The 19,554-nt window shown below is 48.8% G+C and overlaps 2 protein-coding genes and 1 long non-coding RNA gene across 7 annotated transcripts; 1 reads left to right on the forward strand and 2 right to left on the reverse strand.

The window, feature by feature from the left end:
• Nucleotides 1-8,446: 8,446 nt before the first annotated feature.
• Nucleotides 8,447-9,481, reverse strand: LOC135299900 (uncharacterized). The gene is made up of 3 exons (XR_010361739.1): nucleotides 9,379-9,481; nucleotides 9,079-9,268; nucleotides 8,447-8,804 (listed from the first exon to the last, which is right to left on the reverse strand). It is a non-coding gene; the product is annotated as an uncharacterized LOC135299900 (long non-coding RNA).
• A 116-nt stretch (nucleotides 9,482-9,597) lies between these two features.
• On the forward strand, nucleotides 9,598-17,129 carry LOC135298417 (uncharacterized). 5 transcript variants are annotated; one of them, XM_064415973.1, is made up of 2 exons: nucleotides 9,598-10,763; nucleotides 12,872-17,129. In XM_064415973.1, the coding sequence occupies exon 2, from the start codon at nucleotides 14,889-14,891 to the stop codon at nucleotides 16,044-16,046; it is 1,158 nt and encodes a 385-aa protein (XP_064272043.1). In that variant the 5' UTR covers nucleotides 9,598-10,763; nucleotides 12,872-14,888; the 3' UTR covers nucleotides 16,047-17,129. The 5 variants fall into 5 exon arrangements, with proteins under 5 accessions (XP_064272043.1, XP_064272042.1, XP_064272044.1 ...); XM_064415972.1 differs by having other exon boundaries at nucleotides 9,599-10,763; nucleotides 12,769-17,129; XM_064415974.1 differs by lacking the exon at nucleotides 9,598-10,763 and having other exon boundaries at nucleotides 10,770-13,009; nucleotides 13,879-17,129.
• Nucleotides 17,130-17,569: 440 nt separating this feature from the next.
• LOC135299901 (ribosomal RNA processing protein 1 homolog) lies at nucleotides 17,570-18,616 on the reverse strand. The gene is made up of 3 exons (XM_064419301.1): nucleotides 18,460-18,616; nucleotides 18,137-18,344; nucleotides 17,570-17,819 (listed from the first exon to the last, which is right to left on the reverse strand). Exons 1-2 carry the CDS (start codon nucleotides 18,481-18,483, stop codon nucleotides 18,141-18,143), a joined length of 228 nt encoding a protein of 75 aa, XP_064275371.1. The 5' UTR covers nucleotides 18,484-18,616; the 3' UTR covers nucleotides 17,570-17,819; nucleotides 18,137-18,140.
• Nucleotides 18,617-19,554: the final 938 nt, after the last annotated feature.

Here is a 19,554-nt window from a genome sequence, read left to right on the forward strand (position 1 = left end):
CCGGAGCACACTTGCTTCAAGTGCTGATGAATGAGGCCAGAGATGGGTCTTTGTGTGGAACCCCAAACGCTGTGCATTGCCATGAAGAGGGTCCAGGGCCAGAGAGAAAATGAGGCTGGGGAATGAGGGTTTTATATTGGAGGGCGAAGGGGCGAAGGAGGGGAGAAGAGAGGGAAGAACATTCTCTGGAGAGTAGATATAAGGAAAAAATGGCAGTTGAAGTGGGTGATAGCAACAAAACCTGCAGATTGCAAGAGGCTGCAAGTGGCCATGGGTGAGAGCCTTGCATTCAGAGGGGTTTCTCTGTTTCACCTTGGTCCCCTTTGCCCTAAGGTATTACAGTTCAATGGCAGGCCCCTGGGTCTCCACAACTGCCCCCTTTTTGTTTTCAGGAATGAAGGCTTCTGCCATGGACTTCTGCATGCGTTGAGCAAAACTGGATAGAATAACCAAGACAATGAATACCAGAAACAAAGCCCACAAAACAGTCTTAACTAAAGGTGAAAGCCAGCCTTTCGTGTCCCAGTCTTTCAAAAGTCCAGTGAGCCAGTCGTTGTTGTCTTTCGTCTGGATCTTGTTGATTTGATCTGTGAGCAGCTGGACGCTCTGGTATACTGAGTCCTTATGTGAGAAGAGGTTGACAAGCGTGGCCATGGGCAAGAAATTGTGGCTTGGCTGTGGAACCAGCCAGCTGAAGGCATGTGGCATAGTGAGGAGCATCCAGCTTCCTGCTGCAGTGGCAACAAAAGACAGCATCCTTTGACTTTAGCTAATTTAGTAGTGGGTGGAGGCTTGGGTGGCCTGAAAGTAAAGAGATAGGGAGATTGCAATGTGAACCTTAAATTCTGGTCCCACTAAACTTTCTCTTCTGTAAGGCAAGGGTTTGAAGTCAGCTTATTAGAAGAATCAAATATCAAGGCTAGAATACAGTTTTTCCAATTGTTAAGCGGGATATCGCAGTTAGTGGTGTCTGAGCTCTCTTGGTGTTGGTCTGTGCGGTCCACACTGCTTAGGAGATCTTCTTCTGTCCTTCTTCTTCTTCTTTTGCAGGCTGCTGCTGTCTCTCTTAGGCTTTTGTTCTGTTTTTCTGATGGTGGCTGTGGTGTTTGCCTGGCCATTGGCAGAAGAGTTTTATGTTTTTTGCTGGGATGCGTCTTGGGCCTGCTGCTGTAGAGACACAAGCATATCCTCCCTCCCAAGTAATGAATGGGAAAGGGCCCATAATTTCTTTGGATTCAGGGTCTTTGATCAACACAGGTGGCTTTTCTTTTTATTGGGCTGCCAATTAAATATAAAATGCCTGATGACTGGGGGAGTTGTTCAAAAAGTTGAGCACATCAAGGGCCTTGGCCTCCAATGGGAGATACTACGTGGACTCCCTGTCTCTGTTGATCAAGGATCCTTTGGATGGAAGAGTGGGCCCTCTGGACTATGGACTGTCCTGTGGCAGAGTGTGGTATGGCTGTGACATGTTTTGTAGCCCACTGGTCAGAAAAGGGTTGGAATCAGTGGGAGGTATAAGCAGGACCATGATCAGTTTTAATTTCCTGTGGAACAGGGGAGGTGGAAAAGGCTAAAAAGTAACGTTTTATAGCATCTTTTGATTTTTCAGCAGCATGGGCAGGGGCAGAAACCGCAGTGTTGTCGGTGTGGATTGAGACGGGGATGTATTTTAGTCTCCCAAAAGGGGCTTGGTGTGTGATGTGTGATTGCCCGATCTGGAGAGTCTTTAGTCCTCTTGGATTGAGTGCAGCTCTGACAGAAGCAAAGGCATGTTGCTGACAATTTGGGCAGGTGTTTGCCATGGATCTTGCCTGATCTTGGGTAATTTTAAAGATGCTGAGCGGTGCAGGAATGTTTTGATGGTAGAAGTGGTGGCGGATCCTAGCCTGGTCAGAAAGATTCCGTAGGGAGGTTTGGAGAAGCCTTGCTGGGGCATCTGCTCTAGCATTGCCTACTATAAATGCAGGAAGGGTGGTATGAGACCTTGTGTGCATGATATAGTGTGGGTGTTGTCTGTGGGACAGAAGAGAAATGAAAGGGGAAAGCAAATGCTCTAGTTGGGGTTAGAAATGTCTTTGAAAATGGAATTTTCGGCCCGCTGCACTAGGTCATAGACATGTGCTGAATCAGTGATCAAAGGAAGAGGTTCTTTGAAAGTGGAGAAGGTCCTAAGGACTGCAGTCAATTCAGCAATTTGGGCAGGGTGAGGATGCCCTGGCTTGGCTTTTGTCTCTTGAGCAATGCGGGCCCAGGGCAGTGCAGAGCAGGGTGGGAAGCAGAGCCCGGAGCCTTTGGAGGCTGCAAGCCTTAAACATCAGCCCCTGCAGCAGCCCAGATGCAGGTGCCACAGTTGCCAAGGCTGTCAAGGCCTTGAGAGCGGGCAGGTGGATTTTGCATCCCTGTGGGCTGATGGCGGCTCTGGAGCCAGGAGTGGCTGTGGCTGCAGCAGGAAGGGTGGCTGAAAGTTTCCTGCCTTGCTTTGGTGGCATGGCTGCAGGGGCCAGTGCAGCGAGAGCCCCCTCTGTGCTGGTGAGAGCTCAGCTCTTGGGGACGCGGCTGTGCCCCAGCCCAGGAGCAGCAGCAGTGGCCAGCGGCAGCAGTGGTGTCAGTGGGACCCCCTGTGCACAGGGAGCCCCAGCCGCGGGGTGGCCGTGGCAGCAGCCCCAGGGAGCTCCAGCCCCGGGATCCCGGAACAAGTGGAAATCCCAACTGTGCAAACGCTGCCTGTGCCTCTTGGGTTTTCTTTGGTTGAGGGGATTTCGAGGTACGTTAGAAGTCTCTTTTTCTCTAACTTAGCTGTCGAAGGAAGAGTTGAGAAGTATGTGCTTCACTCTCTTAAGGTTGATTTTTATATTTTGTCTAAAACATTTTTTTGCTGGCCTGCTGAGGTTTGTTCAGCAGGTCAGCTTAAGGTACTCTTTTTGCCTCTTGGGTTGGTGTTATCTTTTATATTAAAACCTGACTATACTATGTTTACAAGAATGTTTTAATAGCTATTACTTAAGTTAGATAGTGACTTTCTACTTGAAACCAATATGTGAATGGTAATATCGTCTTTCATATGGATGCTAGCGAGAAGAAAGAGGAAGGACTGGGTACACCCAAATTTTTCTATCTATGTAGATAATACCAAACTCTTTCGTACAAGGTTCAAAACCTCTGTCTACAGTGCTCTAAATGTTTTCCGTTCACTTTGTGATTACTATTACTAGACTATCTAAATTGTTGTGACTTTTAATTCTTGACATAAAGGTGGTAACATGCTTTATGGGTTAAATTCAAAGGCCCAGGGGTCTTTGGCTACATGCCAGGGTCTCTGAACCCCCTGCCAGGGATTTAAAGCCCCCTGGCTGGGGCTGGAATCATTTAGGATGGTCAGGGGGAGGTCCGGGCTTCTGACAGTGCCCAAAGGAATGAGAAAGAGAAGTGAAGTTTTATAAAGAATCATTATTTATTTGCTGAACATCGGCAAACACAAGGATTTACAGAACACATTTCATTACAACAATCCTCATAACAACAACAACAACAATCTACTGCACATATTTCCATGGGATCCTATGGAGTAACAATCTTCAAAACATATTTACAAAGAACTACTAACCTAAGAACATATTTACAAAAATATCCTAACTTTTCAAACATATATACACCGCCGTAATATCTACAGCCATCATCTGCATCAGTCCTGGAAGGAAGAAAGAAGCAAAGCTGGAGTCAGCTGCCAGCACTGGGCCCAGCTGGGCCCCAGGAGCTGGGACAGGGCTGGCAGGGCTGGTGTGGCCCCAGGCAAGTGCAGGGCAGGCCAGGGCTGGTGCTTGTGGCAGCACAATCCAGGCCCCCTGCGGGCAGCGTGTCCCTGAGCGGGGCCATCCAGCCCAGCCCCAGCCTGGCGCCAGGGCAGCCACTGTGTCTGTGGGCAGGGCATGGGGAGCATCTGCCTGTCTTACTTGTGGGGCTCCATCTTCATCCAAGGACCATGGGCTCCTCCTCATCCTTCTCATCCACTTCCATCTCCTCGATGTCATCCTCCACATCTATTTCCATGTCCTCAACCTGCTCTTCCACGTCCACCTCCATAATTTCTTCCTCATTCAGCACCATGTCCACTTCCATCGCCACCACAGTGTCTCTGTTAGTCTGCAAGAGACAGCACAATCTCACAGTGGGGTTCCTGTCCCACACCATCCATTCCTACATGGCTGCATCCTGCTCAAGCAGGCTGCCCCCTCCCTGGAATGGCACAGTACCTCCACTGGCGCAGCAGTGCTCATCCTGCTGGGGTTGGTGCTCCAGAGCAGGCAGCAGGAAAAGCCCAGGCAGCAGCAGCAACAGCTGAGTGCTGCCGGGCAGAGCGCAGAGCGAGCGCCAACTGAGCGCTGGCAGCAGGCAGAGTGTCTGCTGTGGTGGTTTCCAGGTGCTGGACGTTCCACCTGGAACGCTGTGGGAGCTGTGATGTCACAGAAGTTTCAGGGCCACTCCACACTGGGAGGTGGGAATGGTGGAATGATGAAATCCTTGAATGGTTTGGCTTGGAAGGGACCCTAAAGATCATCTGGTTGCAAGCTGAGCAGCCTCCCAGCACAGCAGGTTGCTGCGGCCCCTGTCCAAGCTGGCCTTGGATGTTGGTGGGCATGGGGTATGCACAGCCTCTCTGCGCTGGTCCCTGTGTCAGGGACAAGCACCCTGACAGGAAAGAACTTCTTGCCATCATGGAATGGATTCCAGCTCTTGCAGTTTCATCCCATTCCCCCTTGTTCTGTGACTTCAGTTGCTGACAAAGAGTCCTCTCCCACTTCCCTGTGGGTCAGGCTGTTCCTGCAGTGTCACACATGTGGCTGAAGCTGCAGCCAGGAGAGAGAGAAGCCAAGCTGGCAGAGAGAGGAAATGGGGAAAGTGACATGAGAGATGAGAGAAGAAGGAACAAGTAGAGACATGCAAGGCATTGGGTTGGGTGATTTGTGGCATTCATGCCTTTTATTAGAGGCCAGGTTCTCTGGTGCACTCAATGACTGTGTGATTGCGTCGTGTCCACAGTGAGCCCGTGTGAGCGAGCTGCACTCCCAGAGGCCGGAGCACACTTGCTTCAAGTGCTGATGAATGAGGCCAGAGATGGGTCTTTGTGTGGAACCCCAAACGCTGTGCATTGCCATGAAGAGGGTCCAGGGCCAGAGAGAAAATGAGGCTGGGGTCTGAGGGTTTCATTTTGGGGGGAGAAGGGGTGAAGCCAGGACCAGCAGGGGAGAAGAGAGAGGAGAACATTCTCTGGAGAGTAGATATAAGGAAAAAATGGCAGTTGAAGTGGGTGATAGCAACAAAACCTGCGGATTGCAAGAGGCTGCAAGTGGCCATGGGTAAGAGCCTTGCATTCAGAGGGGTTTCTCTGTTTCACCTTGGTCCCCTTTGCCCTAAGGTATTACAGTTCAATGGCAGGCCCCTGGGTCTCCACAACTGCCCCCTTTTTGTTTTCAGGAATGAAGGCTTCTGCCATGGACTTCTGCATGCGTTGAGCAAAACTGGATAGAATAACCAAGACAATGAATACCAGAAACAAAGCCCACAAAACAGTCTTAACTAAAGGTGAAAGCCAGCCTTTCGTGTCCCAGTCTTTCAAAAGTCCAGTGAGCCAGTCGTTGTTGTCTTTCGTCTGGATCTTGTTGATTTGATCTGTGAGCAGCTGGACGCTCTGGTATACTGAGTCCTTATGTGAGAAGAGGTTGACAAGCGTGGCCATGGGCAAGAAATTGTGGCTTGGCTGTGGAACCAGCCAGCTGAAGGCATGTGGCATAGTGAGGAGCATCCAGCTTCCTGCTGCAGTGGCAACAAAAGACAGCATCCTTTGACTTTAGCTAATTTAGTAGTGGGTGGAGGCTTGGGTGGCCTGAAAGTAAAGAGATAGGGAGATTGCAATCTGAACCTTAAATTCTGGTCCCACTAAACTTTCTCTTCTGTAAGGCAAGGGTTTGAAGTCAGCTTATTAGAAGAATCAAATATCAAGGCTAGAATACAGTTTTTCCAAATGTTAAGCGATATATCCCGGATAGTGGTGTCTGAGCTCTCTTGGTGTTGGTCTGTGTGGTCCATACTGCTTAGGAGATCTTCTTCTGTCCTTCTTCTTTTCCAGGCTGCTGCTGTCTCTCTTAGGCTTTCATTCTGTTCTTCTGAAGGTGGCCCTGGTGTTTGCCTGGCCATTGGCAGAAGGGTTTGATGTTTTTTGCTGGGATCCATCTTGGGCGTGCTGCTGTAGAGACACAAGCATATCCTCCCTCCCAAGTAATGAATGGGAAAGGGCCCATAATTTGTTTGGATTCAGGGTCTTTGATCAAGACAGGTGGCTTTTCTTTTCACTGGCCTGCAGTGACATGAAATGCAAAATGCCTGATGACTGGGGGAGTTGGCTCCATAAATGAGGTGTTGAAAAAGTTGAGCACATCAAGGGCCTTGGCCAGGCTCTCAATGGGAGATACTATGTGGACTCCCTGTCTCTGTTGATCAAGGATCCTTTGGATGGAAGAGTGGGCCCTCTGGACTATGGACTGTCCTGTGGCAGAGTGTGGTATGGCTGTGACATGTTTTGTAGCCCACTGGTCAGAAAACGGTTGGAATCAGTGGGAGGTATAAGCAGGACCATGATCAGTTTTAATTTCCTGTGGAACAGGGAAGGTGGAAAAGGCTAAAAAGGAACGTTTTATAGCATCTTTTGATTTCTCACCAGCATGGGCAAAGGCGAAAACCGCAGCGTTGTCGGTGTGGATTGAGACGGGGATGTATTTTAGTCTCCCAAAAGGGGCTTGGTGTGTGATGTGAGATTGCCCGATCTGGAGAGTCTTTAGTCCTCTTGGATTGAGTGCAGCTCTGACAGAAGCAAAGGCACGTTGCTGACAATTTGGGCAGGTGTTTGCCATGGATCTTGGGTAATTTTAAAGATGCTGAGCGGTGCAGGAATGTTTTGATGGTGGAAGTGGTGGCGGATCCTAGCCTGTTCAAAAACATTCCGTGGGGAAGTTTGGACAACCCTTGCTGGGGCATCTGCTGTAGCATTGCCTACTATAAATGCAGGAAGGGTGGTATGAGGCCTTGTGTGCATGATATAGTGTGGGTGTTGTCTGTGGGACAAAAGAGAAATGAATGCTGAAAGCAAATGCTCTAGTTGGGGTTAGAAATGTCTTTGAAAATGGAATTTTCAGCCCGCTGCACTAGGCCATAGACATGTGCCGAATCAGTGATCAAAGGAAGAGGTTCTTTGAAAGTGGAGAAGGTCCTAAGGACTGCAGTCAATTCAGCAATTTGGGCAGGGTGAGGATCCCCTGGCTTGGCTTTTGTCTCTTGAGCAATGCGGGCCCAGGGCAGTGCAGAGCAGGGTGGGAAGCAGAGCCCGGAGCCTTTGGAGGCTGCAAGCCTTAAACATCAGCCCCTGCAGCAGCCCAGATGCAGGTGCCACAGTTGCCAAGGCTGTCAAGGCCTTGAGAGCGGGCAGGTGGATTTTGCATCCCTGTGGGCTGATGGCGGCTCTGGAGCCAGGAGTGGCTGTGGCTGCAGCAGGAAGGGTGGCTGAAAGTTTCCTGCCTTGCTTTGGTGGCATGGCTGCAGGGGCCAGTGCAGCGAGAGCCCCCTCTGTGCTGGTGAGAGCTCAGCTCTTGGGGACGCGGCTGTGCCCCAGCCCAGGAGCAGCAGCAGTGGCCAGCGGCAGCAGTGGTGTCAGTGGGACCCCCTGTGCACAGGGAGCCCCAGCCGCGGGGTGGCCGTGGCAGCAGCCCCAGGGAGCTCCAGCCCCGGGATCCCGGAACAAGTGGAAATCCCAACTGTGCAAACGCTGCCTGTGCCTCTTGGGTTTTCTTTGGTTGAGGGGATTTCGAGGTATGTTAGAAGTCTCTTTTTCTCTAACTTAGCTGTCGAAGGAAGAGTTGAGAAGTATGTGCTTCACGCTCTTAAGGTTGATTTTTATGTTTTGTCTAAAACATTTTTTGTCTGGCCTGCTGAGGTTTGTTCAGCAGGTCAGCTCAAGGCACTCTTTTTGCCTCTCGGGTTGGTGTTATCTTTTATATTAAAAAGTGCGTATACTATGTTTACAAGAATGTTTTAATACCTATTACTTAAGTTAGATAGTGACTTTCTACTTGAAACCAATTTGTGGATGCTAACATCATCTTTCATATGGATGCTAGGGAGAAGAAAGAGGAAGGACAGGGTACGCCCAAATTTTTCTATCTTAGAACCTCTGACTTCTATGTAGACAATTCCAAACTCTTTCGTACAAGGTTCAAAACCTCTGTCTACAGTGCTCTAAATGTTTTCCGTTCACTTTGTGATTACTATTACTAGACTATCTAAATTGTTGTGACTTTTAATTCTTGACATAAAGGTGGTAACATGCTTTATGGGTTAAATTCAAAGGCCCAGGGGTCTTTGGCTACATGCCAGGGTCTCTGAACCCCCTGCCAGGGATTTAAAGCCCCCTGGCTGGGGCTGGAATCATTTAGGATGGTCAGGGGGAGGTCCGGGGTTCTGACAGTGCCCAAAGGAATGAGAAAGAGAAGTGAAGTTTTATAAAGAAGCAGTATTTATTTGGCGAAGATCGGCAAACACGAGGATTTACAGAACACCTTCCATTACAAAAATCCTTATAACAACAACAACAACAACAATCTACAGCACATATTTCCGTGGGATCCTATGGACTAACAATCTTCAAAGCATATTTACAGAGAACTACTAACCTAAGAACATATTTACAAAAATATCCTAACTTTTCAAACATATATACACAGGAGTAATAGGTACGGCCGTCATCTCCAGCAGTCCTGGAAGGAAGAAAGAAGCAAAGCTGGAGTCTGCTGCCAGCCCTGGGCCCAGCTGGGCTGGGAGGTGGGCCACAGGAGCTGGGACAGGACTGGCAGGGCTGGTGTGGCCCCAGGCAAGTGCAGGGCAGGCCAGGGCTGGTGCTTGTGGCAGCACAATCCAGGCCCCCTGTGGGCAGCGTGTCCCTGAGCGGGGCCATCCAGCCCAGCCCCAGCCTGGCGTCAGGGCAGCCACTGTGTCTGTGGGCAGGGCATGGGGAGCATCTGCCTGTCTTACTTGTGGGGCTCCATCTTCATCCAAGGACCATGGGCTCCTCCTCATGCTCCTCGTCCACTTCCATCTGCTCGATGTCATCCTCCACATCTACTTCCATGTCCTCAACCTGCTCTTCCACGTCCACCTCCATCACTTCTTCCTCATCCAGCACCATGTCCACTTGCATCTCCTCCACAGTGTCTCTGTTAGTCTGCAAGAGACAGCACAATCTCACAGTGGGGTTCCTGTCCCACACCATCCATTCCTACATGGCTGCAGCCTGCTCAAGCAGGCTGCCCCCTCCCTGGAATGGCACAGTACCTCCACTGGTGCAGCAGTGCTCATCCTGCTGGGGTTGGTGCTCCAGAGCAGGCAGCAGGAAAAGGCCAGGCAGCAGCAGCAACAGCTGAGTGCTGACGGGCAGAGCGCAGAGCGAGCGCCAACTGAGCGCTGGCAGCAGGCAGAGTGTCTGCTGTGGTGGTTTCCAGGTGCTGGACGTTCCACCTGGAACGCTGTGGGAGCTGTGATGTCACAGAAGTTTCAGGGCTGCTCCACACTGGGAGGTGGGCATGGTGGAATGATGAAATCCTTGAATGGTTTGGCTTGGAAGGGACCCTAAAGATCATCTGGTTCCAAGCTGAGCAGCCTCCCAGCACAGCAGGTTGCTGCGGCCCCTGTCCAAGCTGGCCTTGCATGTTCGTGGGCATGGGGCATGCACAGCCTCTCTGCGCTGGTCCCTGTGTCAGGGACAAGCACCCTGACAGGAAAGAACTTCTTGCCATCATGGAATGGATTCCAGCTCTTGCAGTTTCATCCCATTCCCCCTTGTTCTGTGACTTCAGTTGCTGACAAAGAGTCCTCTCCCACTTCCCTGTAGGTCAGGATGTTCCTGCAGTGTCACACATGTGGCTGAAGCTGCAGCCAGGAGAGAGAGAAGCCAAGCTGGCAGAGAGAGGAAATGGGGAAAGTGACATGAGAGATGAGAGAAGAAGGAACAAGTAGAGACATGCAAGGCATTGGGTTGGGTGATTTGTGGCATTCATGCCTTTTATTAGAGGCCAGGTTCTCTGGTGCACTCAATGACTGTGTGATTGCGGCGTGTCCACAGTGAGCCCGTGTGAGCGAGCTGCACTCCCAGAGGCCGGAGCACACTTGCTTCAAGTGCTGATGAATGAGGCCAGAGATGGGTCTTTGTGTGGAACTCCAAACGCTGTGCATTGCCATGAAGAGTGTTGTCCTGGGTTGACTATATGATGCTTTTATCCCCAATCGTCTTGTTCTGTTTACGCTGAATAATATGTTTTAAACCTTTAAGACTCTCTTCCAGACAGTGAGGACGGGAGGGAAGAAGCGCACAGTTTGTTTTCAGACTGCTCTCACTCGTCCACATTCCTGCTCCTGGACTGTGTTGTCTGCGGATGGACAGACAGCCGGACAGAGCTCCTTTTTTCCCTTTTTCTTTTTTTTAGTTAGTTTTAGCTGGCTGAGGCAAAGAAGTTCTCCAGATTGTGATTTTTTTCCTGTTTTCTTGGACCTGTTCAAGCCTGCTCTGCACTGAACACCCAGAAGAGCACCGGCAGCTCCACCTGTAGCCCCTGGCCAGGCCTAGGCCGCGGCGTTTCCAGCACCAGAGACTGATCAGAGACTGAGTGAGCCAAGCTGCAACCAAGAGAGAGGACTGTTCTGAGTTTGCTTTCCTTGGATCAGTGAGAAGTTTTATTGTTTAATATTGTTTGGTTTCTATTGTTTAATAAACAGGTTTCTTTCCACTTTTCTCCAAAGAAATATTTTCTCCTGAACCGGTTGGAGGGTGGAGGGGCAATTGGATCTGCTTTTGTAGAGAAGCCCCTTTGGGAGTTATCTCCCAAACTTGCCCTAAACCAAGACAAATACAGCTAGTGGCGCCCAACGCGTGGCTTGAGAAAGTGGAAAAAAAACCTTTATTGATTGTAGGTTTGTTGTGCTTGGTGTGTAGTAGGTTAAAGTACCCAGTAGCCATGTTATTTGAATTTGTAATGTCTCTTGGGGAGGCCTTTATGTGGCTCTGGTCTCTAGACCTTTTTGAGGTTTCAATACCTTTCTGGTCACTAGGATTATTGTCCCTATCACGTAGTTTTTGCGGTAAAGGGGCATGGATTAGATTAGCTATTGTGTTAGCCTTGGTGATAATGATTTATAAGGCGTTTACAAAAATACTGGCGTCTGTTTACGATATGTATGGTTTATGGTTTCTTCGTCTTACCCTGCATCCCAGTTCTAGCAGTATGTTTTGGGAATTTATTAGTAATTGCACCCAGCTGGTTAGAGGAGGAGCAGGGAATGAGGCTTTCCAGCCTTTCCTTTCCTTCTTCTCCTTTGAATCTGTTATGTCACTTTTGGAGAATGTTCAGTTTCCCCTGAATATTAAAGAGACCATCTTTCTGGCATTTAATCTAGTAGGCTTCCTCTATATGGTCTGCAGCTTCTCTAGAATGAGGGCTGAGATGTCTAGAAGAGCTGATGAGACCCCTGACCCAGAAGTAGACCCACGTGTGGAGAATCCTGAGTGGGGTGGAGAATGGGAAAATATGAGCCAAATCCTGAAAGAATTCTCTGACCCTATAGTCTGGGACTTTCCCCATGAACAAATTCAGAACCCAGCTGAAGTGGGGAAATATCTGAAAGAGAAGTATCTCAATGATAGCCCTAAGGAGAAAAGGATCATTGCAGTGAGCTGGGCCCTAGCATATGCTTATCGTACACTGCTAGATACTCTAGGGCAGCAGACCGAGGAACGGGGGCAGGGAGATACATCAAGAGCTATCCCAATCGCTCAAGTTGCAACCAACACCCCAAGCTCAAAACCAGCAGCTAAACCACATAGTGAACCTAAGCCAGTGGTTAAACCAAACAATAAGCCTCAACCAATAGCTGTTGCTACTAGCACTAAAAGTAAGAAGTGCACAGACAAGACCGATCGACCAATAGATGATAATGATGATGATGCAAAAGAAAGACCCTCAACATTTCCTAACATAAAATCAGGAGTCAAAGCAACTAACACAAAATCAGAAGCCAATATTAAGTCCTTCTCCCTAAAAGACCTGCGTGGCCTAAGGAAGGATTACACCCGACGATCTGATAAATCCATAATTAGCTGGTTAGTCTGTCTTTAAAATGCTGCAAGCGAAGCTACAATTCTGAATAACACAGAAGCGAAGCATTTGAGATCCCTGTCACATGATCCTGTCATTGACCAAAGCATGATGAGGGGGGCTAACCCTCACAGCCTCTGGGTACAGGTCTTAAACAGTGTAGCACAAAGATACCTGTGTGCCGATGATCTCTACATGCAGCAAACACAGTAAAAAACCATAGAACAAAAGATTCAACGCTTGAAAAAAATAACAATAAGAGAAATTATATTCTCAGATGACATAACAACTAAAAATCCAGACTTAGTACCATGCACATCTGTGATGTGGCGAAAACTAGTACAACTTGAACCACATGAATATGCATCTGCTCTAGCTATCATAAAGCGAGATAACACGGATGAGACTGTGCTTGACATGGCAAAGAAACTCCGAGCTTATGCAGATGCTGTGCATAGCCCCACACATGCCAGAATCGCAGCGGTGGAAACACGTCTGCAGAGATTAGAAGATAAGATAAAAAAGAATCATAAGAAGCTTAGAAAAGAGATTAAAGAAAACCTTCTCCAAATCTCAGCAGTACAGATCAGAGGTTCTAGTACCCAACGCAGACGTTCCCCAGATGGAGAAAGAAAGTACACCCCACGAGCTGAGCTGTGGTTCTTTCTGCGTAATTGTAGAGAAAACATGAAGCTATAAGATGAAAAATCCACCGCTGCTCTGGCCCGAAAAGTACGTGAATTAAAAGAAGACAAAGCTCAGAGAAGAAGTTCCACCACAAGGAAAGCAGCTCCAGTTACCCATAGCCAAACTGCCAGGTATGATAATAATAATGACATGTCTAATCCCCTTGAAAAAACCTCTAAGACATATGCCCAAAGAAAGAAAGATAACCAAGCTTAGAGGAGCCCTGCCGCTAGCCAAGTAGAAGCTAAAAAAAATCGTGTTTTCTGGACAGTATAGATTCGTTGGCCTAGCACATCAGAACCACAAAAGTATAAAGCTTTAGTCAACACTGGTGCACAGTGTACCATAATTCCATCAAGACACGTAGGGACAGAATCCGTTTCTATCGCTGGTGTGACAGGGAGATCACAAGACTTCACTTTAGTAGAAGCTGATGTGAGCTTGACTGAGAATGAGTAGAAGAAACATCCTATTGTGACTGGCCCAAAAGCCCCATGTATCCTGGGCATAGATTATCTGTGAAGTAGGTATTTCAAAGACCCAAAAGGACTGAAGTAAGCATTTAAGATAGCAACTATAGTAACAGAGGGCGTCCAGCAATTGAATACCTTGCCTAGACTGTCTGAAAATCCATCTACAATAAAGCTTCTAAAGAGAAAAGAACAACAAGTACCAATTGCCACTTCCACAGTACATCATCGACAATATAAAACCACTCGAGATGCTGTAATTCCCATCCATAAGATGATGCGAGAGCTAGAGAGCCAAAGAATAGTCAACAAAACCCACTCACCCTTCCACAGCCCCATCTAGCCTGTGCATAAATCTAAAAGAGAATAGAGACTGACGGTTAACTACCGTGCATTAAATAAAGTGAGTCCACCACTGAGCGCTGCTGTACCAGACATATTAGAGCTCCAGTATGAGCTTGAGTCCAAAGCAGCGAAGTAGTATGCCACTATCAATATTGCCAATACATTTTTCTCCATTCCGCTGACAGCAGAATGCAAGCCTCAGTTTGCCTTCACCTAGAGAGGTGTGCAGTACACTTGAAACCGACTGCCCCAGGAGTAGAAGCACAGTCCTACCATCTGCCATAGACTGATCCAAAGTACACTAGAAAAAGGTAAAACTCCAGAACATCTGCAGTATATTGATGACATCATTATATAGGGGAAGACAGCAGCAGAAGTGTTTGAGAAAAGAGAGAAAATTATCCAAATTCTCCTGAAAGCCGGCTTTACCATCAAGAAGAGCAAAGTCAAAAGACCTGCTCAAGAAATCCAGTTTCTAAGAGTAAAGTAGCAAGACGAACAGCGTCAGATTCCCACTGATGTCATCAACAAGATAACAGCAATGTCTCCACCATCGAACAAGAAGGAAACACAAGCTTTCCTAAGTGCCATAGGTTTTTAGAAAATGCACATTCCTGAATACAGTCAAATCGTGAGCCCTCTCTATCTAGTCACCCATAAAAAGAACACTTTCCACTAGAGCCCTGAACAGCAACAAGCCTTCGTCCAAATTAAGCAAAAAATCGCTCATGCAGTAACCCTTAGCCCAGTCAAAACAAGACCAGATGTGAAAAATGTGCTCTATTCTACAGCCGGGAACCATGGTTTGTCCTAGAACTTGTAGCAGAAAGTGCCTGAAGAGACTCGAAGCCGACCACTGGGATTTTAGAGTCGAAACTACAGAAAGTCTGAAGCCAACTATACTCCAACAGAGAAAGAAATTTTAGCAACCTATAAAAGAGTCCAAACTGCCTCAGAAGTAATAAACACCGAAGCACAACTCCTCCTGGCACCCCGACTACCAGTACTGGGGTGGATGTTCAAAGCAAAAGTTCCCTCTACCCACCATGCCACCAGTGCTACATAAAATAAGTAGATTGCTCTCATAACACAGCGTGCCCGTATTAGAAAGCTGAATTGCCCTGAAATTCTAGAAATAATTACAAACTAGCCAGAAAGTAAAAACTTCAGTCTCACTGATAAAGAAGAACAAGAAATGACACATGCTGAAGAAGCTCCTCCATATAACCAACTGCCAGCGGAAGAAACACAATATGCTCTTTTTACTGATGGTTCCTGTCGCATGGTAGGAATGAATCGGAAGTGGAAAGCAGCCGTATGGAGCCCCACACGACAGGTTGCAGAGGCCACTGAAGGAGAAGATGGATCGAGCCAACTTGCTGAACTCAAAGCTGTTCAACTGGCCTTGGACATTGCTGAAAGAGAGAAGTGGCCAAAGCTCTACCTCTACACTGATTCATGGATGGTAGCCAACACTCTGTGGGGATGGCTGGAGAGGTGGAAAGAGGCTAATTGGCAGCGTAGAGGAAAACCAGTTTGGGCTGTTGAAGAGTGGAAAGACATCGCTACCAGGGTAGGGAGGCTACCTGTGAAGGTCCGCCATGTAGATGCCCATGTCCTCAAGAGTAGAGCTAATGAGGAGCACAAGAACAATGAGCAGGTAGACCAGGCTGCAAAGATAGGGGTGTCCAAGACAAACCTAGATTGGGAGCATAAGGGAGAGTTATTCCTAGCTCGATGGGCCCATGATGCCTCAGGTCATCAGGGTAGAGATGCCACCTATAAGTGGGCACGAGACCGAGGAGTGGATTTAACCATAGACAGTATTTCTCAAGTTATCCACAACTGTGAGACGTGTGCTGCCGTCAAACAGGCCAAGCGGATGAAGCCCCTATGGTATGGTGGGCGGTGGTCCAAGTACAAGTATGGGGAGGCCTGGCAGATTGACTACATCACACTGCCCCACACACACCAAGGCAAGTGCTACGTGCTCACAATGGTAGAAGCCACCACAGGATGGTTGGAGACCTACCCTGTGCCTCATGCTACTGCCCAGAACACCATCCTGTGCCTGGAAAAGCAAGTCCTGTGGAGACATGGTACCCCTGAGAGGACTGAGTCAGACAACAGGACTCATTTCAAGAACAGCCTTATTAGCACCTGGGCCAGAGAACATGGCACTGAGTGGGTGTACCATAACCCCTACCATGCACCAGCTGCGGGAAAAGTGGAAAGGTACAATGGGCTGCTAAAAACCACCTTAAAAGCCTTAGGTGGGGGATCTTTCAAAAATTGGGAGCAGCATTTGGCAAAGGCCAACTGGTTAGTTAATACCCGAGGCTCTACTAACTGATTGGGCCCTGCCCAATCTGAGCCTTTGCATAGAGTAGATGGAGACAAAGTCCCAGTGGTACATGTCAGGGGTTTGTTAGGGAAGACAGTTTGGATCAATCCTACCTTGAGTACAGACAAACCCATTTGCGGAGTTGTTTTTGCTCAGGGACCAGGTTGCACATGGTGGATAATGCAAAAAGATGGAAGAACAGGATGTGTACCTCAGGGAGATCTGATTGTTGGGTGAGAACTATGTATAAATATCACTGTTTGCTGAATGTTACCACCATTGTCTGTGTATAGCTGTATATTAGATGTATAATATATGTGTTTGTAGAGTAAGAATATATATTAGTTTTAGTAGTAAGCCGATGATATGGGGATAAGGGGTGGAATGTCCTGGGTTGACTATATGATGCTTTTATCCCCAATCGTCTTGTTCTGTTTATACTGAATAATATGTTTTACACCTTTAAGACTCTCTTCCAGACAGTGAAGAGGGGAGGGAAGAAGCGCACAGTTTGTTTTCAGACTGCTCTCACTCCTCCACATTCCTGCTCCTGGACTGTGTTTTCTGCGGATGGACAGACAGCCGGACAGAGCTCCTTTTTCCCTATTTTCTTGCTTTTAGTTAGTTTTACCTAGCTGAAGCAAAGAAGTTCCCTGGACTGTGATTTTTTCCTTTTTTCTTGGACCTGTTCAAGCCTGCTCTGCACTGAACACCCAGAAGAGCACCAGCAGCTCCACCTGTAGCCCCCCTGTCTGGGCCTGGGCAGCAGCATTTCCAGCACCAGAGAGACTGATCAAAGACTGAGTGAGCCGAGCTGCAACCCAGGGAGGTGGCCGTTCTGAGTTTGCTTGTTTTTTTGGATCAGTGAAAAGTTTTGTTGTTTAATATTGTTTGGGTTCTATTGTTTAATAAACAGGTTTCTTTCCACTTTTTCTCCAAGGAGATATTTTCTCCCAAACTGGTTGGAGGGTGGAGGGGCAATTGAATCTGCTTTTGTAGAGAAGCCCCTTTGGGGGTTATCTCCCAAATTTTCCCTAAACCAGGACAAAGTCCAAGGGACAAATTTGTGCCAATGAACTTCACACCTTGAACTAGGAGGATCTGTGCTCAGCAGAGTCTGGGGACAGAGAGGGTTTCCAAAGGAAATCTTGGTCCATGTGGGGCTGAGGCTCCCTCCAGGCTGGCTCCAGCCCCTCAGGGTGCCCACAGCCCAGTGCCCCCTCCTTAGCCCTGGGGCTGCCCAGGGAAGAGCCATGGCTGAAGCTCTGCAGGAGCACACAGGCTCAGCCCTGCTCCAACATGGGATTCATGGGCCAGGGCACGCTGGGCTTTGCCCCTACAGCTCCCAAGTGTGTCCAGAGAAACTGCAAGGAGAGGCTCACCTCTGTCAGTGGGACCCCTCTGTGCACAGGGACCCCCACTCCTGGGGAGGCTGTGCCAGGGACCTCCAGCCCTGGGAACCTGGAGCAAGTGGAAAGCACAACTTGTCAAAATGCTGCCTGTGCCTGAAGCAAATGCAAGGAGAACTGAGATGTGAAAAATAAAATTTGTTTATTACAGAAGAACAGAAGCAAAAATACAGAAGATATTTACATTCTAAGAATGTTTGTAACAACAACAATTGATAGAACATATATAGAGAAAAACCTACCTAGCAAAACTATGTGAAATGTATTTACAGAAGTCCAAAATAGCCCTAAAATCTATATTCTAAAAAACAACAACAAAGTGTAAAACATATATACAAAAGGGTGGTGCCTCTGTCGGTGATGTCTATCGCACCTGGAAGAAAAGCAAATGCCACGGTCACTCCAGTCAGGCACAGAAGGCTCTTGCATGTGCCCCCAGGCTGGCACATGCTTACCCAGCAGCAGGACTCTGCTACCAGAACTGAGCCTGGCTGGGTCTGGCATGGAGCTTGTGTGGAGCAAAGCAGGCACAGGACGGGCTGTGGATGGCCACCAGAATCCAGTGGCCTGGCTACAATGTCCCTGAGCAGGGAGCACCCAGCCCAGCCCCAGCCTGGCAGCAGGAGACCCACTCTGCCTGTCCTGCTGCTGGCATTGCTCTTCATGCCAAGATCATGGCCGCTTCCTCACCTTCTTAATCAATATCCATGTCCTCAATGGACTCTTCCATATCCACATCCATCTCTTCGTCCTCATGCACATCCACGTCCATCTCTTCTTCATCATCCTCATCCACATCCATCTCTTCCTCTCCAGGGTCTTCTCCGTCTATTTCCATCTCCTCCTCCATATCAATCTTGGTATCTACCTCCATCTCCTCCTCTCTGTCTGGGACAGCCTGCAGAGGTAGGTAGCAAAAGCTCAGAGCGGGTCCCTGTCCCACTCCATGCCCACAGAGCTCCAGCCCACCCGGGCAGGTGGGGGGTGTCCACCTCCATGGAATGGCACCATACCTTCCTCAGAAGAAAGGGGAGCATCCTGCAGGGCTGGATGATGAAATCCAGGCACTCAGGAGCTGTCAGGAATGATCGAGGTGATCGGGGTATCGGGGGGATAAGAAGAGTGAAAGGCGAGGGCAGGAGCAAGGTGCAGAGCGTGTCAACACAGCGGCCAAGGGTTGTGTTGTGCCCTTTGCTGGGCGCTGGACGTTCCAGCTGGAGCGTGGGCTGTGACATCACAGTTCCCAGGCTCCATCTGAAGTGGACAGTGGAGACCATGGAATGATGGAGTCCCTGAACGGTTGGGCTTGCAAGGGAGCCTGAAGAACAACATCTTGTTCCCAGCTGAGCAGTCTTCCCCCAGAGCATGCTGCTGAGAGCCCTGTTGCCAAGGATGGGACATGCACAGCCTCTCTGCACAGCCTGGGCCAGTGCCCCACCACCCCCAGTGGAAAAGAGCAGCTTCCTTAGATGCAGCTTCCATCAACCTGCTGCAGTTGAAAGCCATCCCCCCTTGTCCTGTCAGCACAGGCCCTGCTGAACACTCTGTCCCCTTCTTTCCTGCGGGACCCTTCCAGTCCTGCAGAGCCGCAGTGAGGCTGCCCAGTGTCTCCTCTCTCCAGGCTGAGCATCCCCAGCCCCACTTGCCCAGCAGTCAGTCACATCAGGGCCAGTCAAGGCTGAAGGGTAGCAAATAGCATCAGGAACTGAGAGATGCAAGCTTTAGACCCAGGTGTCCTGGCTTGTAAAATAAGCATGTATTCTATTTTTGCCATCTGTTGGGGGTTAGGCAGTTTTTCTTATCTCTTTCAAGAACAATGACACTGCCAGGAAGATAATCTCCTGCTAATGGGCTATTGAATTACTCACTGTGGCTGGTAAGATTAGTTACATCATCCCATTGGGAGATGCTCCACCCAGAGGGAGGAGCCAAGCATCCCTGCCACCATAAAACAAGCGTTTCTGAGACCACAGACAGCCTTCTTCGCTGGATTTCCCAGAGGAATCAGGAACCAAGGCCCAGCTGCTCCTTCGCCGCATTTTCAGAAAGGATCTACACCCTTCTGCAGATCGCCGCTCCAGGAGGAGCAGCCACCATCTGGCTGGACT

This window comes from Passer domesticus, chromosome 4 (genome assembly GCF_036417665.1).
Source record: "Passer domesticus isolate bPasDom1 chromosome 4, bPasDom1.hap1, whole genome shotgun sequence".
Classification (NCBI taxonomy): domain Eukaryota; kingdom Metazoa; phylum Chordata; class Aves; order Passeriformes; family Passeridae; genus Passer; species Passer domesticus.

Excerpts from the sequence above, each read along its gene's own strand:
- LOC135299901 (XM_064419301.1), bottom strand. The coding sequence starts at position 18,483 with ATGCTCCCCTTTCTTCTGAGGAAG. Across the intron at positions 18,345-18,459 it reads TCCCCTTTCTTCTGAGGAAG|GCTGTCCCAGACAGAGAGGA; the intron begins GTATGGTGCCAT and ends CTACCTCTGCAG.
- LOC135298417 (XM_064415973.1), top strand. The coding sequence starts at position 14,889 with ATGACACATGCTGAAGAAGCTCCTCCATATAACCAACTGCCAGCGGAA.